This window comes from Chaetodon trifascialis, chromosome 20, assembly GCF_039877785.1.
Source record: "Chaetodon trifascialis isolate fChaTrf1 chromosome 20, fChaTrf1.hap1, whole genome shotgun sequence".
Lineage (NCBI taxonomy): Eukaryota > Metazoa > Chordata > Actinopteri > Chaetodontiformes > Chaetodontidae > Chaetodon > Chaetodon trifascialis.
The window spans coordinates 6,453,324-6,477,350 of NC_092075.1; the positions used below are offsets into that span (position 1 = coordinate 6,453,324).

The window sequence follows — 24,027 nt, forward strand, 5'->3', positions numbered from 1 at the left end:
AGCAGAGACATCGGGGAATAAATTAGGACCATAATTTATTCTTGTCAGTCACGGAAAAATCGCCAGCCTACGACACTTTTTTATTAAACACAAATTACCCCGAGCTCCTCTCCTTATATATTAAAAAAATCTGTTTACGTCATGGCATTGTGGACACGAGCGCACACTCATGAGCAGCAGTGCGGCTGGACTCTTGTGGCTCAGGTTGCTTGAAAAACTATCACGGGTGTAAGGTAGCCGCCTTAATGAAAGACACCAAAGACACTTTCATAATTTAGCAGCTGTTTAGCACAGTGACAGGACAGGATGAGCAGCACGCCTTCGCCTGAAAACAAATTCATCTGCAAGGTTTGATGTCCGTTTCACCAGATCGGAGACCTGAAGAGTTATTACAGCTTTCGGCACCGCGGGACGGCGAAGCGGTCCGCTGTGTCCAACGAAGAGGTGACTGTCAGCACGGCCAGGGAAACCGAGGTATGGTAATGGGATATGAGGAGAACTGCAAGACCCTGCTGGATTATTAATCAGCTGCATGTCCGCTCCCTGCCTGCAGATACTAACACATGAGCGCACACACACACACACACACACGTTCGTGGACTGGCCCTGTCTTCACACTCACTCCTTCACATCATGGCCTGTCACACACTCATGCAACCATAAAACCATCACATGCCAAGAGTCATTAACACTCCACACTTGAAGGACAAATGTGGTTTATTCTGAGGTTTTTCTCAGCCGTCATTTCCATGAGCAGTTGTAAAATTGCTGCCACTAAGTTTACTGCTGAGATCTGGGAAAAACGTGACGTCCCGAGAGAGAAGCCAGACTCCGAAGTCCAGCAAGAATTATGAGCAGTCGGACAATTTACGACAGATGAGAGACGGCAAATGGGAAAAATCTCACACTGCAAACATCCATCACACTTTCAAAACAGACTTTCTGCTTAAACTTATCTTTTCCATAGTTGCATGCACACTTTCCCAGTTCACTTGACCTTTCGCTAAACCCCTCTCCAAACTCAGCAGCCAAATGGGAGGGTATATTTAAAGAAAACAAGTCAGATCTTACATTTTTCCTCATCTTACTTACTTAGATATTAGGACTAACAAGCTCTACGCTTTTTTTATTTCCATCCATGGCTCGTTAAATGGTGAAAATGCTGACTTTTTGCCTGCAACGCGCAGCTTAAGCCTCAGTCTTTTCGTGCATCATCATGTAGCAGCCATCAGTGACATGTAAGATCCATTTTGTAAGATTTTATCCAAACAAGTCAGCTGGAAACATGACGCCAACATAAGCTTGATTATCCAGCTTGCTACAGCTAACATGTGCCTCCAGAACCCGACAGACTGGCTGGAAATAAGAGCCCCTTTGTCTGAAATCAAGAGCGAATAGTTTCAATAATTACTAAGAACTTCCATGCCACAGCGTGCTAAGTAAGAAGCACATCCATAGAGCATGCTTTACATCTGCACCCTGTGCTTTCCTTTTAAGGTGGAATGGCTTCAACAACAGGTGGTCCATAGAAGAGCAAAGAGGAGCCCCGGAGCCAGTCACATGTACTCCACTGACACAGAGGCCAAACACTATCCCACTGCTCGCCCAGAGTCCAGCCGGACTGTGCACCACAATGACTCAATGTGGAACAGCCAGTGGTTCACTGTGAGTCAGATTTTTATTTTTTTTGCTTTAGTAAGCTCAAGTCTGAAACACAGACACATAAACCCAGACAGACAGAGCCGAAAATAGCCCTTATTTATTTTTTGCTCCCAAGGGCTAAACTGTATGTCCCACTATTTGCTCCGCAGCTCTGCAGTGATGAGTCCACAGGCTGCCGGTCTCGTATGAACGTTGCGGGGGCCTGGAGGAGAGGGTACACTGGGAAGGGTGTGGTGGTGTCTGTCCTAGATGATGGCATTGAGAGAGAGCATCCGGATCTGAAGCCAAATTATGTAAGTGCCCTGGGATGGGACGCTGTTCTGGGGAAGGGGACATTAATCATAAGCAATTTGGCAGAGCTCTTAGTTTAAGAGCGCAGAGCTGATACAGATATTGCAGGCTGAGCTTATGGGCCAGAGGTTTGGAGAGGCCGGCCAAGAGTATTGGAATGGACATTAAATGTCTGATCCACTTAACTGTCGAGTGGACTGGTGAATAATGCTCTTTGTGATTTGTCTGATGAAACGGAGACAGATAGCCGCTGGCGTCTTATTATGTGCTGCTACTTACTATCCGTCTGATTCAGGATCCTCTCGCCAGTTATGATGCAAACGGACAAGACCAAGATCCTTCTCCAAATTATTCCAACAACGCTTCCAACTAGTGAGCACTGCTTATTTCTCTTTGCACCTGCTTTCCACATCATAATTCAAACTTTAATTAATGCGTGCTTTTCTTTCCATTTTTCAGTATTTACATGCAAATTTGGATATGCAAATTCCCCAGTCTGAATTCTGTCTTCTCACTGGTTTGATGTAACGCAAATAACCCGTCTTCTCCTCATGCATATGCATCTAACCTCATGTTCTGATGTTCTCCTCCTTTCTCCCAAGCCATGGGACTCAGTGTGCAGGGATGGTTGCTGCGGCTGCAAATAACTCTCATTGCACTGTTGGAGTTTCTTTCCAGGCACGGATAGGCGGTGAGTCCATGTGCATGAAACTGCAGTGCAGAAGACTTCTGGAGGTCAAAGTTTTGCACAGAGCGGATTTAAACATCAGCACTCTTCTGCCCCCCTGCAGGCATCCGTATGCTAGACGGAGATGTGACAGACATTGTGGAGGCCCAATCACTGAGCTTCAGACCTCAGCATATTGATATCTACTTAGCCAGCTGGGGGCCAGAAGATGATGGGGCCACTCTGGAGGGACCTGGACCTCTGGCTCGCCTTGCTTTACAGAATGGCGTCAAAACAGTGAGAAAGAGTTTGTGTATGAAAGAGGAAGAAAAGTTGTTTGTGTGTTTGTTTACGTCTGTGTCCTAGCTGTGGCTGCATATTTACTTCAAGGGCTTTATCTTTTCCTAATTATCGATGTGTAAATATCATTAATACATTAATCACCTCTGTCTGCTTACCCAATTAATCTCAGGGCCGGCACGGGAGGGGCTCTGTTTTTGTCTGGGCATCAGGGGGCGGAGGGCGGAGAGGTGACCACTGTTCCTGTGACGGCTACTGCAACAGTATCTACACTATCTCTATCAGCAGCGGCGCTCAGCGTGGAGGCCAGCCAGATTACCTGGAGCAGTGCTCCTCCACACTTACGACGGCTTACAGTGGTGGGGAGGCGGAGGAGACGGTGAGTCGGGGCTGGGAGTAACTTAAGAAAGGCCTTGGGTGTGATTGTTCACTGTGGAAGATGATTAAAAGCTGTGATGTGCAGAGATCGGCCTGTGCGGGTCGTGGAAGCGTTGGAGTTTTGTGCTGCAGTATTCAGAAAACAGTTTCTCACTTGAGGCCACCACCCCAAAATCAAATTTCCTAATAATTTTCAAGATGGATTTCCTAAACGAGGCGTGTATTTGAGCACTAATTATTAAGAGAATAGTGTTAAACTGGCAAACCTCCAATGAATAATTCCAATTAACCTGATGTGTCTTTCAGTCTGTGCACAGCAGGTGAGCTCAACATGCTAATATATGAATAACAGACAAGCAAACAATTCAGCATTACTGAAGATTAATGTTTCCAATCATGAATGAGTAATTCATTAATATTTATTGGCTTTAAATGGAGCTTTTGCCTGGAGGTCTTTCCTGTTTTCTCTATAATTTGTATCAGCTCATATTGCTCTTTTTCAGCAAAGTATAGACTCATAAAATAAGTTGTTTCAACCTGCCATGAAAAATTAAATATTTAAACCTATTGACACGTCTCCTATAACTCCAAATGCAAACATATATGTATGAAGCTGGGATTGAAATGCTTTTGCTGCACAGCTGAACAGAGATTATGAAATCACTGATTTATGTTTTGTGTGTTTGTATTAATTTTGTTGCCTTCAAGCCTCCAAGGGCATAGCAGCCCCCCCTCCCAGAGGCTTTCAGGCTGCACGAGCTTTTCCGACATATCCGCAAAGATGTTTTTTTTATCTCTCTTTTGATAATAAAATTACATTAACAAGTCTCAAAACCACTTTTCCATCATTTTCGATTTGTAACGTTAGTCGAACTTTAAGGGATGTAGCTGTATTTAAAAATCACTGCCGTCTTGCCAGCAGCTTAAAGCCAGAAAATACACATTTGGGAAATGAGGTGGAGGCTAGGGGAAGCAGTGTTGGGGGCGAGCAAGCGACATCTTCTGCAGTTGAGTGTGATGGTCTGAGACACCTGTCAATCAAGCAAATACGCCCCAGACACACTCCCTATGAACTTTGTCTCTGGTAGAACTTTTAAAGTCACAAGACTCAGGAGGAAGTGAAAACCGCTCAGACGCTACATTGCAAGGTTATCGCATGTGGATCGTAATGTCTTTACCGTTCAGTTCAACAGATATTTTTGGAGCCTGTAGTTCATTTACACTATAAGCCATTGGAGGAGCTGTGTTGTAACACACGCCAACAGTTGCAGCTTGTCTAATTATACAGCAGGAACCTTTGTGAACATCCTGAAAGCCAAACTCAGACTCAGGAGGCCCACAGACGCATGCCAGCTTAGACAGTATGGCCAAATGACAAGCTTCTTAAAGCTGGAACAGATATCCTCCTATGGAATACCTAATTACCGACTTCTGTTTTCATTTTGCCTGATTGATTGGCACCAAGTTTTGTGCTTTGCATGGGAACACCGCGTTACACGGCATGTAATTACGTGGCTTTTGGAAACTATCACTGAAAGTAACACCTACACATTGACTTTAAGTCGACAATAATTTGATTTAAATTGCGTCTTTGACAGTTTACAAAGGAAAAAGTTCTATTTAAATACTGCACAACATAGTCAGAGGTCAGAAGATGGAAGATACTGCTCTGACTGCATGTTTGCAGGGGTCACGAGTAAACAGAGTTGGGCGGCTCATTAGAGTAAATTGGAAGTGAGAGCTGCTCCTCTGGCCTCGGGCTCACTGGGGGGTTTTCCACTTGTGATTTCTTGCTGCAGAATCTCTTTGTTAGCACACCTGACAACATGCCAACACCACAATCATGCATACGTGCCAGTACTCCACTATGTCGTATTGTGCTTACAAGACCTGTTGGCTTGATTCGTGGTTTGTCAATTAGGATAATCCTTTATTGACCCACCAGAGGGGAAATTTGGGTGCTACAGCAGAAAAAGTACAGATAAATAGAGAAAATAATTGGACTCAAAAGACAAAATGACAGAATCTGCAGTTAGTGTTTGCTTTTAGTACAAAACCATCTCAAGCAAAGTGACACAGTGGTGTGATTTCAGTTTATCTTAATAAATCATCTGTTTTTGTCTGCCTGTTTAATTTTTGAATCTGGTCAGATGTGTGTAATCTCCATGTTTTACAGGGCCAGAGTGTATGATCTAATGATAAAAATATAATTAAAAAAAGCTGATGGTGTTCTGCCAGATGGCGACAGGAAGAGGAGAATCAAGATTAAGCATTTTAGAAAATAAACACACATGCAAAATGTAGTTATTAATGTGCGCACTAATATGTGGTTGTGTGACCGACTCAATTAAAGCCATAGGCCACAGTCCTGCGCACACCAGGTGAATTCTGTGAAATACTGAAAAGCTGGAAAGATGCTTTGTCCTCGACAGGTAACTCTGGGTCCACAGCAGAGCTGCAGCCGAGCTAACTCGGAGGCCTCCCTCTCCTCCTCCATGGCTGCAGGAGTCATCGCTCTCACTTTGGAGGCCAAGTAAGCAGCGCTCCCACACACAAAATCCATACGTTCCCGTTAGCGGGTATGATCGGCTGATGGGAGTATGATGTTTTTCCTCTGTTTGACCTCTTCTCAGCCCCTCGCTAACCTGGAGGGATGTGCAGCACATTATTGTCAGAACATCAAAAGCTCGTCATCTCGTCGCCCCTGACTGGCACGTTAATGGAGCCGGCTACAAAGGTATTCCCACTGGACTTCTGCCTTCCTTTTCACGTACTTTGAAGAAAATTAATAACCACATGATATCTTTTGAATGCAGTCGCCGCAAAACTGATAATAAAAAAGCTAAGTTGATCTTGATGAGGATATTTTGCTCTTTTTAGGGAAACCATCAAACAGCGAGCATATAAACTAATGAGAGCAGAGCAGGAATAAACGCCTACGAAGTCCCACGAGTGTGTGATGTCTTTTATAAGCTACAGCGCTTTTTATGCCCTGGCTAATGTGATATAGATATATATATATGTGTGTGTGTTTGTGTGTGTGGCAGTGAGCCACCTTTATGGCTTTGGCCTGCTGGATGCTGAGAGCATGGTGAGGGAGGCTGAGCGATGGAAACAAGTTCCCTCCCAGCATGAGTGTGTGGAGGAGGCTCCCATCCAGCTGAGCAGGTATCGCACCAAGAGATCTCCACTTTGAGTCAGGGCTTCCCTTCATTCCTCCCCTTTTATCACACTTCATCTATTTCTGCCTCAGCTCTCACATGGATTTCTCTCACACCGACTCTCACGCACTTTAATGGGTGTCATTTTCTCTCTGGCTCCTCTCCTTGTAACTCCTCTCTTGTGCTCCTTGTTTTGTGCCTCCTCTCTCATCCCCGCTGCTCGATGCGTCTCTTTATTCTTTCCCTCTCTGCGTCTCATGACAGAACTATTCATCCAGGCTCGGCGCTGACGTCTGTGTACGAGAGCGCAGGCTGCTCCGACGAGCCCCTGCAGCACGTTGTTTATGTGGAGCATGTCGTCGTCCGTGTAACCATCACTCACCGTCATCGCGGCGACCTTTCCATTACGCTCACATCACCTTCAGGCACCGTGTCCCAGCTGCTAGCGAACAGGTAACTACGAGCTACGCTCCATCACAGACTGGATGTGTGGAAACTAAAATATTGCAACAGTCCCCCTGTGGCTTCACCACATGCTTTCTATGGACAGCAGCAATCTGTGAGGCACACTTCTTCATTTAGAGCACAGCACATAACTCCACAGTGTTGTATTCCTCAGTTTGGCACCTTGTCCCATTAGGGGGAAAAATGTGGATTTTGGCAAACACTAGTGGAAAATCGCAGGGGATCAGGGAAGTGGTATCTAGGCAAGTTTCTGGCTAAATTAATTTCTGGCAATTTTCTGCTGCATGCAGTGTCTCACTTTCAGCAAACTCTGCAATGCTAAAAATACAGCACAAATTAGCAGCAGGAGACTCAAAGTGCTCATATGATTTAAAGCACATCTGTGTAAAAGCAACTATGTTCATTTACTCAATTAAAGCTACAATCAAAATTAATATATGAGCAATGGGTGAATTTACTGTGTGTAATGTGAAAGTGTGAAAACTCAGACAGTTATCACACAAGGCTGCAGTTCCCCTTCAGCTCCGTGGAGCATTTTAGTGTCTTTCAGTTTATTGTTTTGGTTTTAGGGCACTTTTACTTGCAGCCATCTGTTTTCAGGGAAGCTCTGATAGTCCCACTGTAAACTACAGCACCAAACAACAGGCAGACACAGTTAGCAGCTCGCTGGTGAACATGGTGGATAATACAGCAGCTAAAGAGGCAGATATTTCCCTCAGGGGCAGCTTAAGAGCAGAACAGAGCGATGAAGAGAAATATTGGACTAAATGAATGACAGTGTTGCTGCTGGTGAATAAGACGGTGTTTGCAAACGAGTTCACCGTATCAAATTCATAAGTTGATCACGTGAAGCTTGTGTTTAAAGCTTCTTACGCTTCCTCCAGGTGCCAGTTCAACCCATTTTTGGCCATTTTTGCTACTAACAGTAAAAGCAAACTATTATAAAAACAATCTGGATTGAATCTGGATCTGAATATTTAATATCAACAGTAGTAGCTGTAATGGTAGTAGTATTACCAGCAGCAGCAACAGTACTGTGTAGAGTAGTAGTAGTACTAGTAGTAGAAGCTGCAGACATAGTAGTAGTAGTAGTAGCAGCAGTAATATTCAAAGACACAGCAGCAGTAGTAGTCGTAGTAGCAGTACTGGTGGTATTATAATGATGTGATGTTGTGGTTTAGGCCTCTTGACAACTCCACCGAGGGATTTCAGAACTGGGAATTCATGACAACGCACTGCTGGGGGGAGCAGGCGGCAGGGGAGTGGACTTTGAAAATCCAGGATACCCCCTCTCAGAGGAGAAAGAGCACTGAACAAGGTTTGCCCTCTCTCTTCTTAACACCTCAGTATCATGAAAGAGTCACTGGAGTTCACGAAGCACAGCAGCTAAAACACAGAGCAGGCCTGTCAGGACAGACCCTCATCTTCCTCTGTTGTGTCACAGGGACGCTGAAGGAGTGGTCCCTGGTGGTTTATGGCACGGCAGAGTGGCCGTACCCCGTGCATCGTGAGCGAGCCCGATCGGCGGAGATGCCGACGGATGGTGACCTCACTGGAGAGTACAGTGGTGAGTCACGTGCTCAGCTGGCGTTAAGCTGCCCCTTCCTCCATCTCAAACCTCTCCCACAGCAGCTGAATGCACTGTAATGCAGATTTACAGTGGATGTGAGTTCAGGTGGCTTTTTCTGTGAATATGGAGCTGTATGAACAGTGTGAAGAGCTGCTCTGCTGTTGCTGTGATGCTGCAGTGACTTTGAGCGTTTGCCCTTCCAGGACCCTGCCACCCAGAATGCAGTGACGATGGTTGTGAGGGGCCCAGCCCGCAGCAGTGTGTCACGTGTTTACACTTTTTCCTCAAGTTCAAGAACAACACAAGGTCAGCGTGATTACACAGCACAGAGTACAGTCAGTGGATCCTGGATTCATTGTACAGTATATCCTGTTGCTGCAGAGCAAACGGCACATATTCAGATGATATAACCAGCTGCTGTGTAGTCCACGTGTTTGTATATTGTGCCAAATTCTTAATGCTTGCATGTAAGAGGACAAAGTGTGCATGACCGTGGTGAAAATATCCACTCTCGCTCATTTAGAGAGTCACGCCTCTTGTCCTCTGTGTGCTTCGGTGCGTGTCTGTCCAACAGGATGTGCGTATCAGAGTGTCCCAGGGGATTCTGGGGTGACCGGCGGCGTTGTAAGAGGTGCTTCTCCTCCTGTGAGAGCTGCACTGGGAGTCGCAGCGACCAGTGCACTTCCTGTCAACCTGGTCATCACCTGACTGAGGGCACCAATGCCTGCACAGCCACGTGTGGGGATAACTACTACCTCGACCACGGTTGGATTTCTGCCCTCAAGCCTGCCTTTATGAATTTCAGTGTTTTGTTTTTTTTTGTCACATTTTTTGTAATCATACTTAACAACACAGAGGGAATATCCTCGAGTGAACCTTTAAAGACCCATTGTTTGGACCCAGCTGCATGTGCACCTGCTAATGAATAGTCAGTTGATGTAACTGCAGTTGAGGGGTGTGTGAGTGAGATTGATTAATCGCTCTGATGTGTATTCCATGTGTATTGTTTGATTCCCCCACAGATGCAAATATGTGCAGAAAGTGTAGTGAAAACTGCTTGAAGTGCACCTCCTACAGCATCTGCACAGAATGCAAACCAGACACAAGGTGAAGCAAATTCTCTGATGATGCTTGAATTAAGTGCTCGGTAAACACTGCTCCTGCTCTTCCTGCCGCTGAGAATACTGATTCTCCCTGTGCGCTCACACACACACGCACACACCCTCTGCAGCATCATAACAATTAGAAAAAGCTTCGATATTCTGAACACTGTATTCAAAAGAATGTGTTATCCTTCCCTTTCTGCTCACACCGCTTCATTTCCATTCTGAAATATCATCACAGAAAAGGACAAAACATCTCTGTCAAATCCACCATATTGTTAGAAGTTAGACGTTTCCGGAATACTGTGACTCAGTTAGCCAAGTACTTGTGGTGGTGCGCTGTGGGTTGGAGAACTGCGTCTGTGGTCTAAAGGCAGTGAGTCATCCTGACGGTGTCACATGATTGGCTGTGTGTGTGTATGTATGTGTGTGTCACGGTGCCACATGCTCTCTCCGCCCTCTCCAGTCTGCAGGGGAATCGGTGCCAGCAGAACTGCGCGGCAGGATTTTACCACGACAAGCAGGAAGGCACATGCAAGCCCTGTCACAAGGCCTGCACCACCTGTGCAGGTGAGGGCACAGGTCAAGGGTCAGAGCCCAGAAGTGTGAAAACTCCTCCAAATACATGAAACTGGTGCGCTGTTCACGCGACTCCATTGTGTCCTTCATCCACTGAACGACGTGTTTGTTTCCACCTGGTGCAGGTGCAGGTGTTGAAGCATGCAACCGCTGTGCAGAAGGCTACTTGATGGAGGAGTGGAGGTGTGTGCCCTCCTGCAGCGCTGGCTTCTACGCCACAGAGCCAAACCCAGAGATAGCTGATGGGCACAGGATATGTAGGAGGTGAGCTCACTGGTGTGTGTTCAGGTGTGGGTGGTTTGTTTATCTGCTGATGGCAGGCCTTATTCTGGTGGTTGGCTTCTGTGCGTGTGTGCTTGTTTTCACGCTTGTATTTGTTGTTGCGTGCCTGTATGGGTGTCGGTTTTTCCTCCGTGTGTGTTGTTTTTTTTCATTTGCGGTCAGTACGTGTGTTTGTGTGCGCATGTGCTCAGCCTCCGTGCTCTCCTCCTCAGGTGTGACGCCAGCTGTCTCACCTGTGTGGGGCCGAGCCGGGGGAACTGCAGCAGCTGTTCCAGCGGTCACAGCCTGCAGGAGGGAGTGTGTGTTGTTAACACTGAGTGCACAGACGGTCAGTCAACCATCTACTTACTCTATTACATGTCGGCTCACTGCTGCTAGATAAATATAATGCAACCTTAACACGTTTAATCCCACTTGTCTTTAACTTCGCAAATACAGTAGTTTCTTTTAACAGGGAGGCTATTTTGTATCCATGCATGTATATATTTACAAGGTGATCTCTATAAGCCAGTTCTGCTATAAGTCAGCTGTGTTTATTTGTATTAAATGATATATGGACGGCTTCTTTTCCTCGGCCTCTGGCATTAAGCCCACTGCTCTGCCTCAGACGGTTATTCGTTTATCAGTCAGTGTCACTCTCTCGCTGTTCGTCTGTCAGGAGAGTACCAGGACAGTGACGGAAAGTGCCACGCGTGTGATGCAACGTGTCTGAAGTGCACAGGGCCGCTAAGAGAAGACTGCATCAGCTGTGTTTCTTCACGGTGAGTTGCTCTTGACTTTTTGGATTCAGGGTCATGGGGGAAATAAATACAGCCCACTGTTTCCTCTGAGTGAAAAATGGTGTCTCATCGACAGACATCAGTAGTTTTGCAATTAAAGCCAATAAGTGTCTGATTCAGCTATAAATGACTTGTGTGCGTTATTTGAGCCAGTGTTTTTGTAATTTAAAACAAAATGCCTAAGAAAATGATGTTGAGCTGAAACAATCAGTCACTTAATTGATGACTCGAATGAATCACATCAGTAATATTTCAAGCGAAATTGCAAAAAGAAGCCAAACAATCTTTGGTCCCAGCTCGTCAAGATGAGAAAGGGGATTTTCTGCTTTTCTTTGTCATATCCTCTTTATCATTGCAAACTGAATATTGTCAGATTTTGGACATTTCTTCCAGTGTTTTTTGGGGGGGGCATTTCATAGACTAGTAAGTAATTCAATTATAAAAAGTCATAAAAATGTGCCGTTTGTTTGGTTTGTTGCTTTCTGTATAATTTGACAGAAAAACTGAACCAATTGAATGTGAATCTATAACAAAAGACACGCTAATTTAGTGTTTACGATGTTCGCGATAGAGTTGGTGTATATATATCTGTATATCAGTACATATATGTGTGTCTATGTATATATGTATGTATGTATGCACTGCAGAATTTGAAGTAATCATCATCAGTATCTAAAAATCCCACCTTGCCTCGCCCACCCCTGCTTCTCCTCTCCCTGTGTCAACACACTCTGCTTCATCTGTGTAACTCTGCTGAACTCATTTGCGCTGACATAATTCGTATCTGTTGATTTTGCGGCGTTGCAACTGAAAAAGTGTTTTTTGACGTTTTCGGCGGCTGCAGGGCTCTGGATGAGGGCCGCTGCGTGGTGGAATGCGCCAAGGGCAAGTACCAATCAGGTGGCCGGTGTCACCTGTGTGACCACACCTGTGACACCTGTGTGGATGCAGGGGCTGCCAACTGCACCAGCTGTGACACTGGTGAGGACTGAACGTGTGTGTGTGTGTGTGTGTGTGTGTGTGTGTGTGTGTGTGTGTGTGTGTGTGTGTGTGAGTGAAAGAGAGACAGAGCGAGGGGATGTAAAAATGAGATATAAAGCCGAAAGCAGGTACAAGAATAAAAGCATAAAATGTGCATTCAATGAGTGCAATAAAAAGAGGGAAAAACATGAATATTCTGAGTTTTCTCATGGCCACGGTTGGGGTCAGGTTAGGTTTTATCAAAGCAGAATGCAGGATTTCAAGGTTTCTACTGTTCGTGACTGTACTGTAGTGGTAGTTTGTGCACCACACAGCTGAAAACACAAACACTGACGTATGATCACCTTTTAAAATTAATGTGGTGAACTTGTTCACAAGCAGTTGCTTAATTGCTCATGCAGCACATTAGCATTCATTTGGAGTCGTGTCTCTGGCCACCTAATGAATATTTACTCCACGCTTGGCTGTAGTCTGGCCTCCGCTAACTTCTGAGGGAGCTATGTGGCTCCTTAGCTGCTAAATGCTTCACTGTGTTCACCAGCTAGCGCACGACTTTGTCTGTTTGCTGCTTGTTGCCGGGCAGTTGTCGTGCAAGCTGTGCGAGCCGAGGTTCAGCCAGAGTTCAGCGTCACACCTCCTCACATTTGCTGTCTTTGCTCCAGATAAGTTTGGAATGGAGCGTTACCTGTACGACGGCCAGTGTCTGGACGTCTGTCCCGAGGCTTTCTACCACACCAAGGAGAGGAGCTGTGAGCCCTGCTCAGACCACTGCCGCCTCTGCACGAGCCCCGCTCACTGCCTCAAGTGTAACTCCTCCTACTACGTCTCCGATGGCGTGTGTGTGAAGCTGGAGTGCGGAGAAGGTAAGCGAGGTCATTTAGGAGCTGGCTTTCCTGCATCTGTCCACCCTTGGCCCTCTTGCCTTCTTTTTCTCATTGTTTCTGTCTGTCTTTCACGCCATTTTCCTCAGGGGAGGTGGAGGATCCAGATTATGACGACTGCATGGCCTGTGAGGAGGGCTGCAGGAAGTGTGTCCTTTGTAAGTCACGGCTCAGTAGCCAAAACCAGCGCCGCCCACAGTAGGCCGAGCTCTCCTCCCAGTGTGATGGCGGCCATGCTCAAGAGTTTTTCCTGCTAGTCCCAGTTAAAAAGGAGAGCTGAGTTTTTTTTTGTCTGCTTTCAACAGATAACCCCAGGCATTGTCTGTCCTGTACTGAGGGCTTTTACAAGTAAGGCTGTGTGCCTCACTGTGTCCATGTGTGATCTCGCCTCTCTGCACCCTCTTTGCCTTTCAGTTCGCCGCCATGCCAGAATGAAAAGGGCCTTTTTTTGCCGTGAGAGTGGTGGATTCGTGTGAGAGTGACTTTGTGTGTGAGGGGGAAGCTGCAGGTATAGACTGCTGCTTTTGTTATCAGTTTTCAGGATGGCTGCTACAAAAACTGTCCGGCTAAGACATACGGCGTGGAAGAGGAGATGACCTGCGTTCCGTGTGAGGACGACTGCGTGAGCTGTGATGAACACGAGTGCTACTGGTGTGAGACCGACCTCTTCTTATCAGGTAACACTGGCCTGCTTGGTCAAAACACAAGGGAATGAAGCATTTTTACTGTGGTGGAAAAAGTACCCTTTACTCAAGTAAAAGTATCAAAATGTCACTTCAGTAAAAGTATAAAAGAATACTCAGCAAAATTCACTTAATGTGTGAGTAGTACAAGATAAAGAGGTGGCACTCTGAAAAGGTAATTGGGTAATTTGATGTACAGCCACACATTTTTTTATCAAAATATCTTGCAAAAATGAGCTGTGCTTTCCAAATCTATCCTCCAAATTAAGAACGTGCACCATGTAAGCATGACGTCAGCAGATCTATTGAAGGAAGTGACTCAGAGCAGCTCTACAACACCGGGCCCAAAGTTAAAATACAGAGGCTCTCTACGCACTTACATTTCAGTTTATTTTTAGTATGACATTTCTCTCTGAGATACTGTTGAGTAGAAGTAAAAAAGTACAGTAGCATAGACTGGAAATACTTGAAAGTGCACGTCTGCTATGTAGTGCTGCACTCCTGTGAAATTGGTTGAGTCATGATGGACAATTTTCTTATAAAAAGCATCAAAATCAATGCAGCAGAGCCACCGAAATCGTGTTATGCTAAAAGAGATGAGGAGTGGGCTACAGAGGTTTGTAACCTCACTCTTTCCAACTCCACATCCCCAGGTTTTTGGGGGGGGGGGGGGGGGGGTTTCCAACTTGTAGTCTTCGGCCCAAATGATTTATTGACCCTCACGCAGCATCTCCTGGAGTCACTAAAGACTCAAACATGCAGCAGTGCTCCCACAGACCTGCTAACAGACGTTGATGAGTAAAATCAGGGGAATTCTCCTTTAAGTAAAGTACAAGTACTTAAATTGTCCAATTAAGTGGGTTCCATACAACATTGATCTCAGAAAATGGAGAAACTTCTCTTATTTTTCCCAGAGGGGACTTGTGTTTCGGTGTGTCTGGATGGCTTCTATGGCGATGAAGACACCAATGACTGCGAGGAGTGTCACTCCGACTGTGCGACATGCAGCGGCCCGGAGGACGATGACTGCCTGTCGTGTGAGGAAGAGAGGACGCTTGAAAATGGAGAGTGTGTGTCTGACCATGAGGTCTGTCCTGTTAAGACCTTTCGCAGCGGTGAGACTAACACTTATGTATTCCACTAATCCAACTGTCTGCTCATAATGAATCAGGGATTTGGGCACTTTCATAGGGGCAGAAAAGAAATCTTGGAGGGTAATTGGTCTGTGTGCCACCGTCCCTGAACCCTGTACCAACTTAAGTACTCAAAACAGGCAGAACTACTGAACGTCGGCCAGACACGGATTTTAAAATAATTGATTGTATATGCTGAACATTTTGTTCCCCACAAGAATTAGTTGGACAGACCTTAAAACAACATATGGTAATTAGTGTGAGCTAGACATCTTAATTATAGGAGCTAAAATAACTCGGAGAAAAGTGCATAGGTTAATACAAAGGTTGAAAATGAACAAGTTAAGTTATTCTTAAAGTTTGGATTTCAGCAACTATAAAATGTTAAATCGAAGTTTCAAACCATCATGCGACATTTGGGATGTGAGCACAATGTTGCAGGATGCAACTGGACTTTTGTGTAATGGATTTAGATTGTTTAGAGTATTAAATTTTCTAAATGCTGTTGTTGGAAGACATTTTGGGAAGAAAACACACGTTCTTGCCAAGATGAATGAAAGGATCGATACCACTCTCATGTCCCTATCAAGCTAAAGTATGTAGGCAGTTAGCTTAGCTTAGCACAAAGACTGGAAGCAGGGGCAAAAATGAGCATATTTCAGAAATTCAGGCCGAAAATGGTTCCTGATGCAGGACCTTCACACATCGTGACCAAACATTTCCATCACTCATTCAGAAAATTTACTTTGTGAAGGAAATTGAAAACACAAACTTGCTGGATGGAAGGCAACTTTCTTAGTTACTTATAAGGTGTCAGGAGAGTGTAAAGCAGCCAGCAGGTGTTAGTTTAGCTTAGCTTAGCTTAGCACCAAGACTGAAAACAGAGAGCCTGGCTCAGTCCAACAAACAAGATATGATGTGTTAATAAGTACAATTTAGAGGTGTTGGTTGGCAGATTTCCAGACTTGCTGTTTCACTCTGCTTTCAGTCTTATTATCTTCACTGTTTTGCACGTTAAACCTCCAGATGACGGAGGGTGTGAGGACTGTCACCCGTCCTGTGAGTCCTGCTCTGGAGAAGAGAAGAACGAGTGCACAATATGTCCAAAAGGTCTGTCCATCACGTACATTAAGTGGCTGTGTTCTTTCAGGCCTTCGTGGCCACGCTGCTGCATATCCAGCTCTTCTGCAGTGATGATGTTTACTCTTCCTTCCTCCTCCAGGGCGGTTTCTGACCACACAGCAAACATGTGTGTCAAAGTGTCCGGCGGGCTTCTTCGCCAGTCGGCCAAGCGGTGTGTGTGAGGCCTGTGCTCCGGGCTGTTTACAGTGTGTGGACGCTCAGCACTGCTCCCGCTGTCAGAGCTCTCGTAAAGCTCAGTTATTCCTGCAGGACGGACAGTGTGTCCAACAGTGCGTCAGGTGAGCGGCCATTCCCGTCGCTGCGTCTTAATTTACCTCCAATTTAAATGTATTTGCATGTTTTTTACATACTAATATATGAGTGTGGTCCACCTCTGTCTGGAAATATTAACCCTGCTGGCAAAATTATGTTGAGGCACGATCTCTAAAATGTCCAAAAGAAAATGTAGAGAGATGTATTTTACATTTCCTGCTTGATGTTTATGTGTTATTAAATTGCGACATCCTTGAGACTGAAAGAATTTCTCGTCCTTGCTGAAGAGTTTTTCCTGCTACTTTTTGACCATTTTTGTCTTATATTTACTACCAACCCTTAATGCATTTTTTAGCAATACTTAAGTAATACTTGATTTTCTTAATCGATTAATTATCAGCAGGGAGCAGAGCAAAATGTCAGCCTTCTTGTTTACAGCCCACAAATTCATGACAGAATATTAGATTAAAAATGAAAAATATATGCAGTCCAATTTGACACATATTACAAGGAAAAGTAGTCAATTAATTAGGACTTAGTCACCAGTGTTTATACTTTTCATGCTTAAGTAGGAATCTGAAAGTGGTGCATCTGTTTCGTGATGCGTCTAATTGATGTCCATCATGCAGCCTGGTTCAGTTGATGCGATGTGGGTGTTAAGGCAAGGATGCAAATGCAAGAAGCCCAGTCGTGTCTTGTGTCCGTGCATGTGGGTTTACTGATGTCTGGCTGGCTTCTCACAGGGGTTATCCTGCAGGCCAGGTGTGTCGTAAGTGTGCGGCGGGCTGCGCGTCCTGTGGGAAGAACGCCACCCACTGCCTCAGCTGTGAAGAACCTCTCCTCCTACACAAGCACCAGTGTGTGGAGGAGTGTCCTCCAGCCCACATCGCCCGGGACGGGGAGTGCCAACGCTGCCCCTCAGCCTGTCAGGAGTGCAGCCCACTCGGCCAGTGCACAGGTACAGAAGCACAACGCAAACAAGGACAAATTCAGCTGTTAGAGCTCGTTCAGTCTAATCCTCAATGTGCTTTTACATCTCTATCGACCTTTCTGGATTGTGTTATCATTACCTGCAAGTGTGCTGTTTGCTATTTTCGGGCTGAATGGTCGTCAGCTGGTTGATCCACCACTTTGATCCAAACTGAAACAGCTCGACGAGTGTTGGATGGATTGTCATGCATGTATCCTAACTGCAGCATAATAAAATTTCCGTTTTTTAATGAAATATCTCAACAACTACCGGATGGATTGCCACAGAATTTTGTCATGACCTCCACAGGATGGATTGTAATAACTGTAACAACTGGTGACCCCTTAACTTTTCCTGGAACGGCATCAAATACCTGCAGAGCGATTCCATTCCCATGAGCTGTACTTTGTGTTTAGTGCTAACTGGAAATTGTTAGCATGCTAACATGTCAAACAAAGATGGGAAACATAATCAACATCGGCCCGCTAATCATCACCATGTTGCTTTGTTATTGTCAACATGTTGACGTGCTCCAGCATGTCTATGAAATACATGACAATGTCAGAAATGTTTCTATTCCAGCTGCTGGGTGGAAGTGAGTGTGCTTGTCATAACATTTGACTCACCTGCCTCAAGTCTACTTTAGTCATGGCTTGTCAAAGAGGGCTTTTCTTCCTCTTGCATTCCTCTCCGATACTTTGGAGTACTTTGTGCTTTGTTCTCTGAGCTGTACCAAACTGTTCTTCCGTTCGGCGCTGAAAGCTTTTCTTTGTGCAGGCTGTGAGGAGTATCACTTCCTCCACGAGGGCCTGTGCGTTCTCGACTGTCCCGAGAAGTTCTTTGAGGACAAAGATCAAAGGGAGTGTTTGCGGTGCCACCCTGACTGCGCTTTGTGTGACGGCCCGAACAACAACGACTGTGACGCCTGTGTGGACCCGGATGCCACTCTGCACAGGGGGGCATGTCTGGCAGCCTGTCCCTCCCATACCTATAGAGACGCTCTGACAGGAGACTGTAAAGGTACAGCACGGATTTGGGAACTGAGGGTTAATGTGAGAGCCAAGAATGCACTTCTCTGATCAGTCCAAACCCATTGCTTTTGTTTTTTAGAATATATTTTATTAGACATTGCTTCCTTTTCTCCTGAAACTGTTTTCTCCTCACTGATGCAACATCTTTTGTCCTGTAGAGCATCCTTCCTGCATTTTCTCAATTATATTCTCCACTATGCCGGAGTGTGTTTCATGACTTTAGCTCAGACTAAAATAGCAACGCTTTTCAGATGGTTAACAGGCAGCTGTCAGACCTTGAAAACAGAACAGTGATGCCAAAGACAGTTCCCTTGAGAAAGACACCACCGCTCTGGTTTTGTAATCCAAAAACACAAAGGATGGTGTGTTTCTCCCAGGAAAATGTTGTAGGCGATGCCCACTGTTGTTGCTACATACAGTAGCTGCCAGCAGTAAGACTTTTAAAGGAAGTGCGTTGCTGTGCTGCAACATGGACAGAGGCTGATTTTTAATATTTATTTAAATATGAATTGAACACAGGCAGCAGAACATGTTTTCACATTTTGACAACCTAATAGATGGAAACTTATACAGAAAATATACCATATTAGATACCAGACAGATACCAAGTCGAGATGAAAACAAGTCGATTCTCCTTCATGTGTTTCACTGTAGGTGTGAGAATACCCTTTGATTCACTTACTTTTTATTTCTAGACTGTGATGCATCTTGCCTTTCCTGCTTCGGGCCCCACGCTGGCTCCTGCACCAGCTGCAGAGAGGATCAAAGGCTGGAGGACCACGGCCATTGTGTGCCATCAGCCAACAAGTGCTCGCCTCGCCAGTACGCGGACCGGGACGGGGGGTGCCATCCGTGTCACAAATATTGCCACAGGTGTTCAGGTCCCGGCAAATCCCACTGCCTGAGCTGCAACCAGAGACATCTCCTGCTCAGTGAGTTGAATCTGGCTCGTGGACTCTCTGAAGTCTGCTTGTCCTGGAAAACTCTCCGGGCATCTGTGTTTTGTTTGTGTAGCTGCGTGATCATCGTGTGTGTCTGTTGGTACAGATGGCACCTGTGTGGCTGAATGCCCCACAGGCTACCATGAGGATGAGTCTGGGCAGCAGTGTGAACCGTGCCACCCTTCCTGTCAGTCCTGCGTCGGAGAGCACAGCCACGAGTGCCTCGCCTGTAAAGCCCACCTATTCCGAGAGGGCAAAGAGTGCGTGGAGACCTGCCAGCACAGGTAGCTTAACCTGCCCGCCGCCCAGCTGCGCTGCTCATCCGTCACATTAAGTGCGGTCACACGGTGTAGTCATTAATAAAAGATCTGCCGAGTCGCATAATGTCACTGCGAACACTCAACCATCGCTTTCCTGTAGTTAGCTGGACAGGGGTGCAGTTTGGAGATAGAGGCTAATTTAGCCTGAGATTTAAATAGCCGATCATGTGGCCTGTAAAATGCTAATTAGACCTGATTTTATTTGGGGTGCGGTGATTGAGTGTTAAATTAATGTGCCGTTAAATTGATGTGCAGTTAAATACTTCAGAGAAAACACAAAGGAGACACAAAGGCTATTTATTCCTGCGATGTGCCACCCTACGTACTTTCAGACCCGTGTGCCACCAGTGCAGCACAAAGCAGAAAAGACCATATCACTGTGACTTCATCATGCAGTCTGCGCCTGCCTGAAGTGTTTTGTTGTGACTGCGCTCCCTCTGTCATGTGTCGTGTCTAAGTAGTTCCGGTTGTTTCTGGCCGTATGTGACTGAGTGGCTGTGGGAAGGAATTTCCTTTGAGGCCAAACAAAACTCTAATCTCATCTGATTGAACTGAATCTAATCCATCATAACTTTCTCGCCATCTATCTGATAGTCACTATGGAAACACGGGCTCGAGGACGTGCGAGAAGTGTGACCCGAGCTGCGGCGAGTGCATCGGCGGCGGGGAGGACAGCTGCCTGAGCTGCGCGCCGGGTCTCATCTACCTGCGGAAAGAAGGCCGGTGCCTCCCCTCGTGCCCTCGGGGGTTCTACCACGACGCCGCGCACCGGACCTGCGAGCCGTGCCACGCCAGCTGCAGAGCGTGCTCAGGTACGAGTGTCCAATCAGCAGCAGTTCATGCAGATAAACACGTGCAGGTGACGCACTGCACATCTTCAATATTCTAAATCTGTTTAATTGTCAACAAATCCCATGAAAACACCAACAATGTAAAGTCTCAGTACTGTTGGACTTCCCCAGCCTGTGTGAGGCTCTCCGCACCGAACCTGCTGGTTCCTGAACTGAAGACATAAATCTTAAACATTTTCCTAAAAGAACTGGGGATTTTAGATGATAGCAAATTGCTCCAACGGGATTTCATAGTGTATTTGCTGGGGACTAGTTTCAGTCAGGACTAGTTGCTATTTACAGCAGAGCCATGTTCATCGCATTGAAACAACAAGTGCAGCGGTGTGGTTCATAAATATCAGGCTTCCTTGTTCGTAGCATCAGCTTTAATGTTTTCATTGGATTTGTTGACAGTATTCCCCTTTAAGCTGTCCTGTATCTGCAGGAAAAGACTCCCAGTCATGTGACTCCTGCTACCCAGGATACCTGCTTTCAGATGGCATGTGTGAGTCCATGTGCGACGTGGGCCAGTATCCTGTCATAAAGGTAAGCACACTTGTCTTGTTTTAATTTCACAAATATTAACTTTTTATTTTTTTAAAAATCCGTACCCTGTGCTTGCCTCACCAAAATAATTATTGCTATTGTTTTGGCCGCGGGTATCACATAATGTAATTCTGAGTGACTTATTACTGCAGCAGGAGAAATCTCCAGCAGCAGAGTGAAAATTATTACTGTGTCACGATTTCAAAATAAATCTCCTGGCTCATGCTGCGAGGCATCTGACTGAGACTGTCTAGCAGGTAGATGCATGCTAATTGATTGAGCTGAAAGGCAATGCATCGCCTGTATTCAGCCCTTTCAGGAAGGAAAGTTTTGCATATCTTTAGAAGGAGAGAATCAATGGCTGTGTTTAAAATTCATGCTGTGGCTGTGTGTCTGGGACTGTAGGCTTTTCAATACCAGCCCCTTCTCCTGTCCGTCAGCAGGGCTCAGGCCACACTTGTGAGGACTGCGACAGCTCCTGCCTGGAGTGTTGGGGACCTGGTCCGACCAACTGCACCGTGTGTCCTACTCAGGCCATCTTAGAAGCTGGAGGGCGCTGTCTGCTTTGTTGCCTCCATGACGAGGAGGAGGATGAGGAGGAGGAGGAGGAGGAGGCCTCAGCACAGCAGCAGGACTGTTGTAACTGCACTGAGACTCGAGGTAGGCTGTCCTGACTGGGTTCGAAGTGTCAGATATCCTCTTTTTCAGGCAAATGCTGGCATTCAGGTGACTTTTATCAGGTTTTGCGGCTGTACAGAGGGATGATCTGTAGGTTAAACTCTTCCGTGCTGGTTACATCCCATGTAAAGTAAAAAAAATACTCGGGCTGCAACTAATTAACTCCTTCATTGTTGAATGATCACCTCTATAAAATCACAGAAGAGCAGAAAATACCCGGTCCAACATTCGTAAAAAATATTCAACTCACAGCCGATAACTAAGGTTATACTGTAGGTTTGAAGAATTTACATTTATTTATATCAATCTGGCAAATAACAAATTCTGAAACTGCTTATTGTGTTGTCATAATAACGAGAAATGCTGCATAAGCGACTTGGAAACTTCCCCCACAACAACACGCACTCACATAAAAGTCTGACTCTTCTTCTGTGTCCATCTGAGTGCTTTAAAGTGGGCGGGACCCAGTTAGAATAAGGTGACATCACGTACTTCGGTGCACCAATCAGAATTTGGCAACAAAATGCGATAACAGCTGGTGGGTTGACAGGCCACTGCCAATCAAACCTGACCCACACAGTCTTGACGAAGGAGATTAAGATTTATGTGTTTTAACCTCTTATATCCTATCAAAGCTAAACTTGTCTTTTTAACTTTGATGCTAATTTAATCGTGAATATTTTAGAGAACTACTTTCAGGGCCTTTAGAATCCTTAATAGGGACCTCGCACTTTTAAAAATAGTCGTATTTGCATCTTTATCTCAACGAGCAGTGTTCTTATCTTTTATTGATCTTGTGGTCTTTTGTAGGAGAATGTGAAATGCAAATGATGATATGGATTACATTTTTCAACTCCCAAACAGGCAGAAGAGGTGGCAGGACTTTTTTTTGCAGCGCTGCGTAGCACCTGTCGACCTTCCCGCTCATACAGCCCCAACTTTAACCAGCAATAAGGCAGGGCTGTTTATATGTAACCTGAGAGGCGAAACCCAGGGGAAACGGTCTCATTGCTTTCTGCTGCTGCTTGTTAAGATCAGTGTGAGTGCAGGGTAACAACTGAAAGTGTCAGTGTTTTTGTCAGCTCCTTTCTTTAGACTGAAGACTCTGTTTGGACACATTTTTGTAAATAAACTGAAAATGGTTAAATTGCAGGGGTATAGAAAAAATTGCTCACGTCCTCCTTCTCCAACTAGAAACTGCCCCCTCGCAGTCACCAGAAAAACAACAAATCCACACGTCTGAGAAGCTGCAGCCCGCAAACGTTTGACTTATCGCTAATCACTCAGTCAAGTCGAGAAATCCTTTAAAATTCAGACAGCGCGGTACATCTGCGGCTTAACTTCCTGTCTTTGTGGGGTTTCCAGGAGAGTGCGTCCTCAGCACCAACTTGGCATTCAGGAATGAGGAGGAAGAGGAGGCCGGAGGTAACCTGGCAGTCTTCATCATCGCCTGCATCCTGCTGGTGCTGGGACTGGTGGCTGTCGTCTTCCTCGTCAGGCACTCCCGCTCCAAGAGTGCGCCCCCGGACATCCCTCCCCGTGGCTACGAGAAGCTGGGCTCCGGCGGGGGATACGGGGGTGGCAGCAGACACGGCGGCTACAGCTCTGCGTCCTACAGCGGCCGCGCCAGCTCCTCCGGCGGCCGCTTCCAGGACACGCAGCTGGTTGACATCGGTGAACGTCGCCTGGGGAGTAAGGATGATGACGACGATGATGATGAAGATGAGGACATTGTTTACATGGGCCAGGACGGCACCGTGTACAGGAAGTTCCGGTACGGACAGCTGGGAGAGGACAACGAGGACGAGCTGGAGTACGACGATGAGAGCTACACGTTCCGGTAAAGAATCTCTCAGGAAACATTTCTCCTTTCTCTTCTGGATCCCTCCTCTTCCTCGCTCTCATTCCTCCCTCTGTGCTGTTTATCTCCTCCTGCCCTGAGGGACAGACCCATTTATCCTTCACTGAATATGAGTTGAACCAAATGAGACATGGGAAGCTATTTATAATGAGCTGCATTTTAAAACGGCTGTCCATTCACAAAATGAAATGTGCTGCAGAAAAACTCCGTGTTGTTCAGCATTCGTAAGGACTTTTTGCATAATTAAGCTCATTTCTTGACTTGGTTTGGAGGATGATGACTTCCTGCAAATATAACATAATTTGTCCTGATCATTTACTAGTTTTGACAGTTTCATTAATCATACTATTTAATTGTTGTGGTGTTGGATTAGCATTTTAAATTTGATTAATCATGGTACTTCTTTAGCTTTTCTATACTCCCTGGTGTTTGGTGTCATTGAATTTTAATTTGAAAAAGTGTTGTTATTCTGCTCAAATAAAGCCTTGAAAAAATGCATTAGAAAAGACTAATTCATGGCTTCACAGGGCGGAAACTGAC

General features: G+C 45.7%; 1 protein-coding gene across 1 annotated transcript; it reads left to right on the forward strand.

Moving 5' to 3' along the window:
* Window positions 1–343: 343 nt before the first annotated feature.
* On the forward strand, window positions 344–23,987 carry pcsk5a (proprotein convertase subtilisin/kexin type 5a). The gene is made up of 36 exons (XM_070989037.1): window positions 344–474; window positions 1,498–1,665; window positions 1,812–1,955; window positions 2,249–2,325; window positions 2,556–2,644; window positions 2,745–2,917; window positions 3,093–3,279; window positions 5,705–5,831; window positions 5,932–6,035; window positions 6,346–6,466; window positions 6,724–6,912; window positions 8,106–8,242; window positions 8,369–8,491; window positions 8,698–8,800; window positions 9,069–9,259; window positions 9,517–9,601; window positions 10,064–10,167; window positions 10,302–10,440; window positions 10,671–10,786; window positions 11,117–11,219; window positions 12,082–12,218; window positions 12,881–13,081; window positions 13,189–13,257; window positions 13,405–13,447; window positions 13,634–13,776; window positions 14,697–14,897; window positions 15,942–16,025; window positions 16,138–16,336; window positions 17,054–17,268; window positions 18,058–18,300; window positions 19,007–19,243; window positions 19,359–19,536; window positions 20,167–20,384; window positions 20,848–20,948; window positions 21,392–21,608; window positions 22,992–23,987. Exons 2-36 carry the CDS (start codon window positions 1,561–1,563, stop codon window positions 23,468–23,470), a joined length of 5,382 nt encoding a protein of 1,793 aa, XP_070845138.1. The 5' UTR covers window positions 344–474; window positions 1,498–1,560; the 3' UTR covers window positions 23,471–23,987.
* The last annotated feature ends 40 nt before the right edge of the window (window positions 23,988–24,027 follow it).

Excerpts from the sequence above, each read along its gene's own strand:
- pcsk5a (XM_070989037.1), top strand. The coding sequence starts at position 1,561 with ATGTACTCCACTGACACAGAGGCCAAACACTATCCCACTGCTCGCCCA. Across the intron at positions 1,666-1,811 it reads GGAACAGCCAGTGGTTCACT|CTCTGCAGTGATGAGTCCAC; the intron begins GTGAGTCAGATT and ends TTTGCTCCGCAG. Across the intron at positions 12,219-12,880 it reads CTGCACCAGCTGTGACACTG|ATAAGTTTGGAATGGAGCGT; the intron begins GTGAGGACTGAA and ends TCTTTGCTCCAG.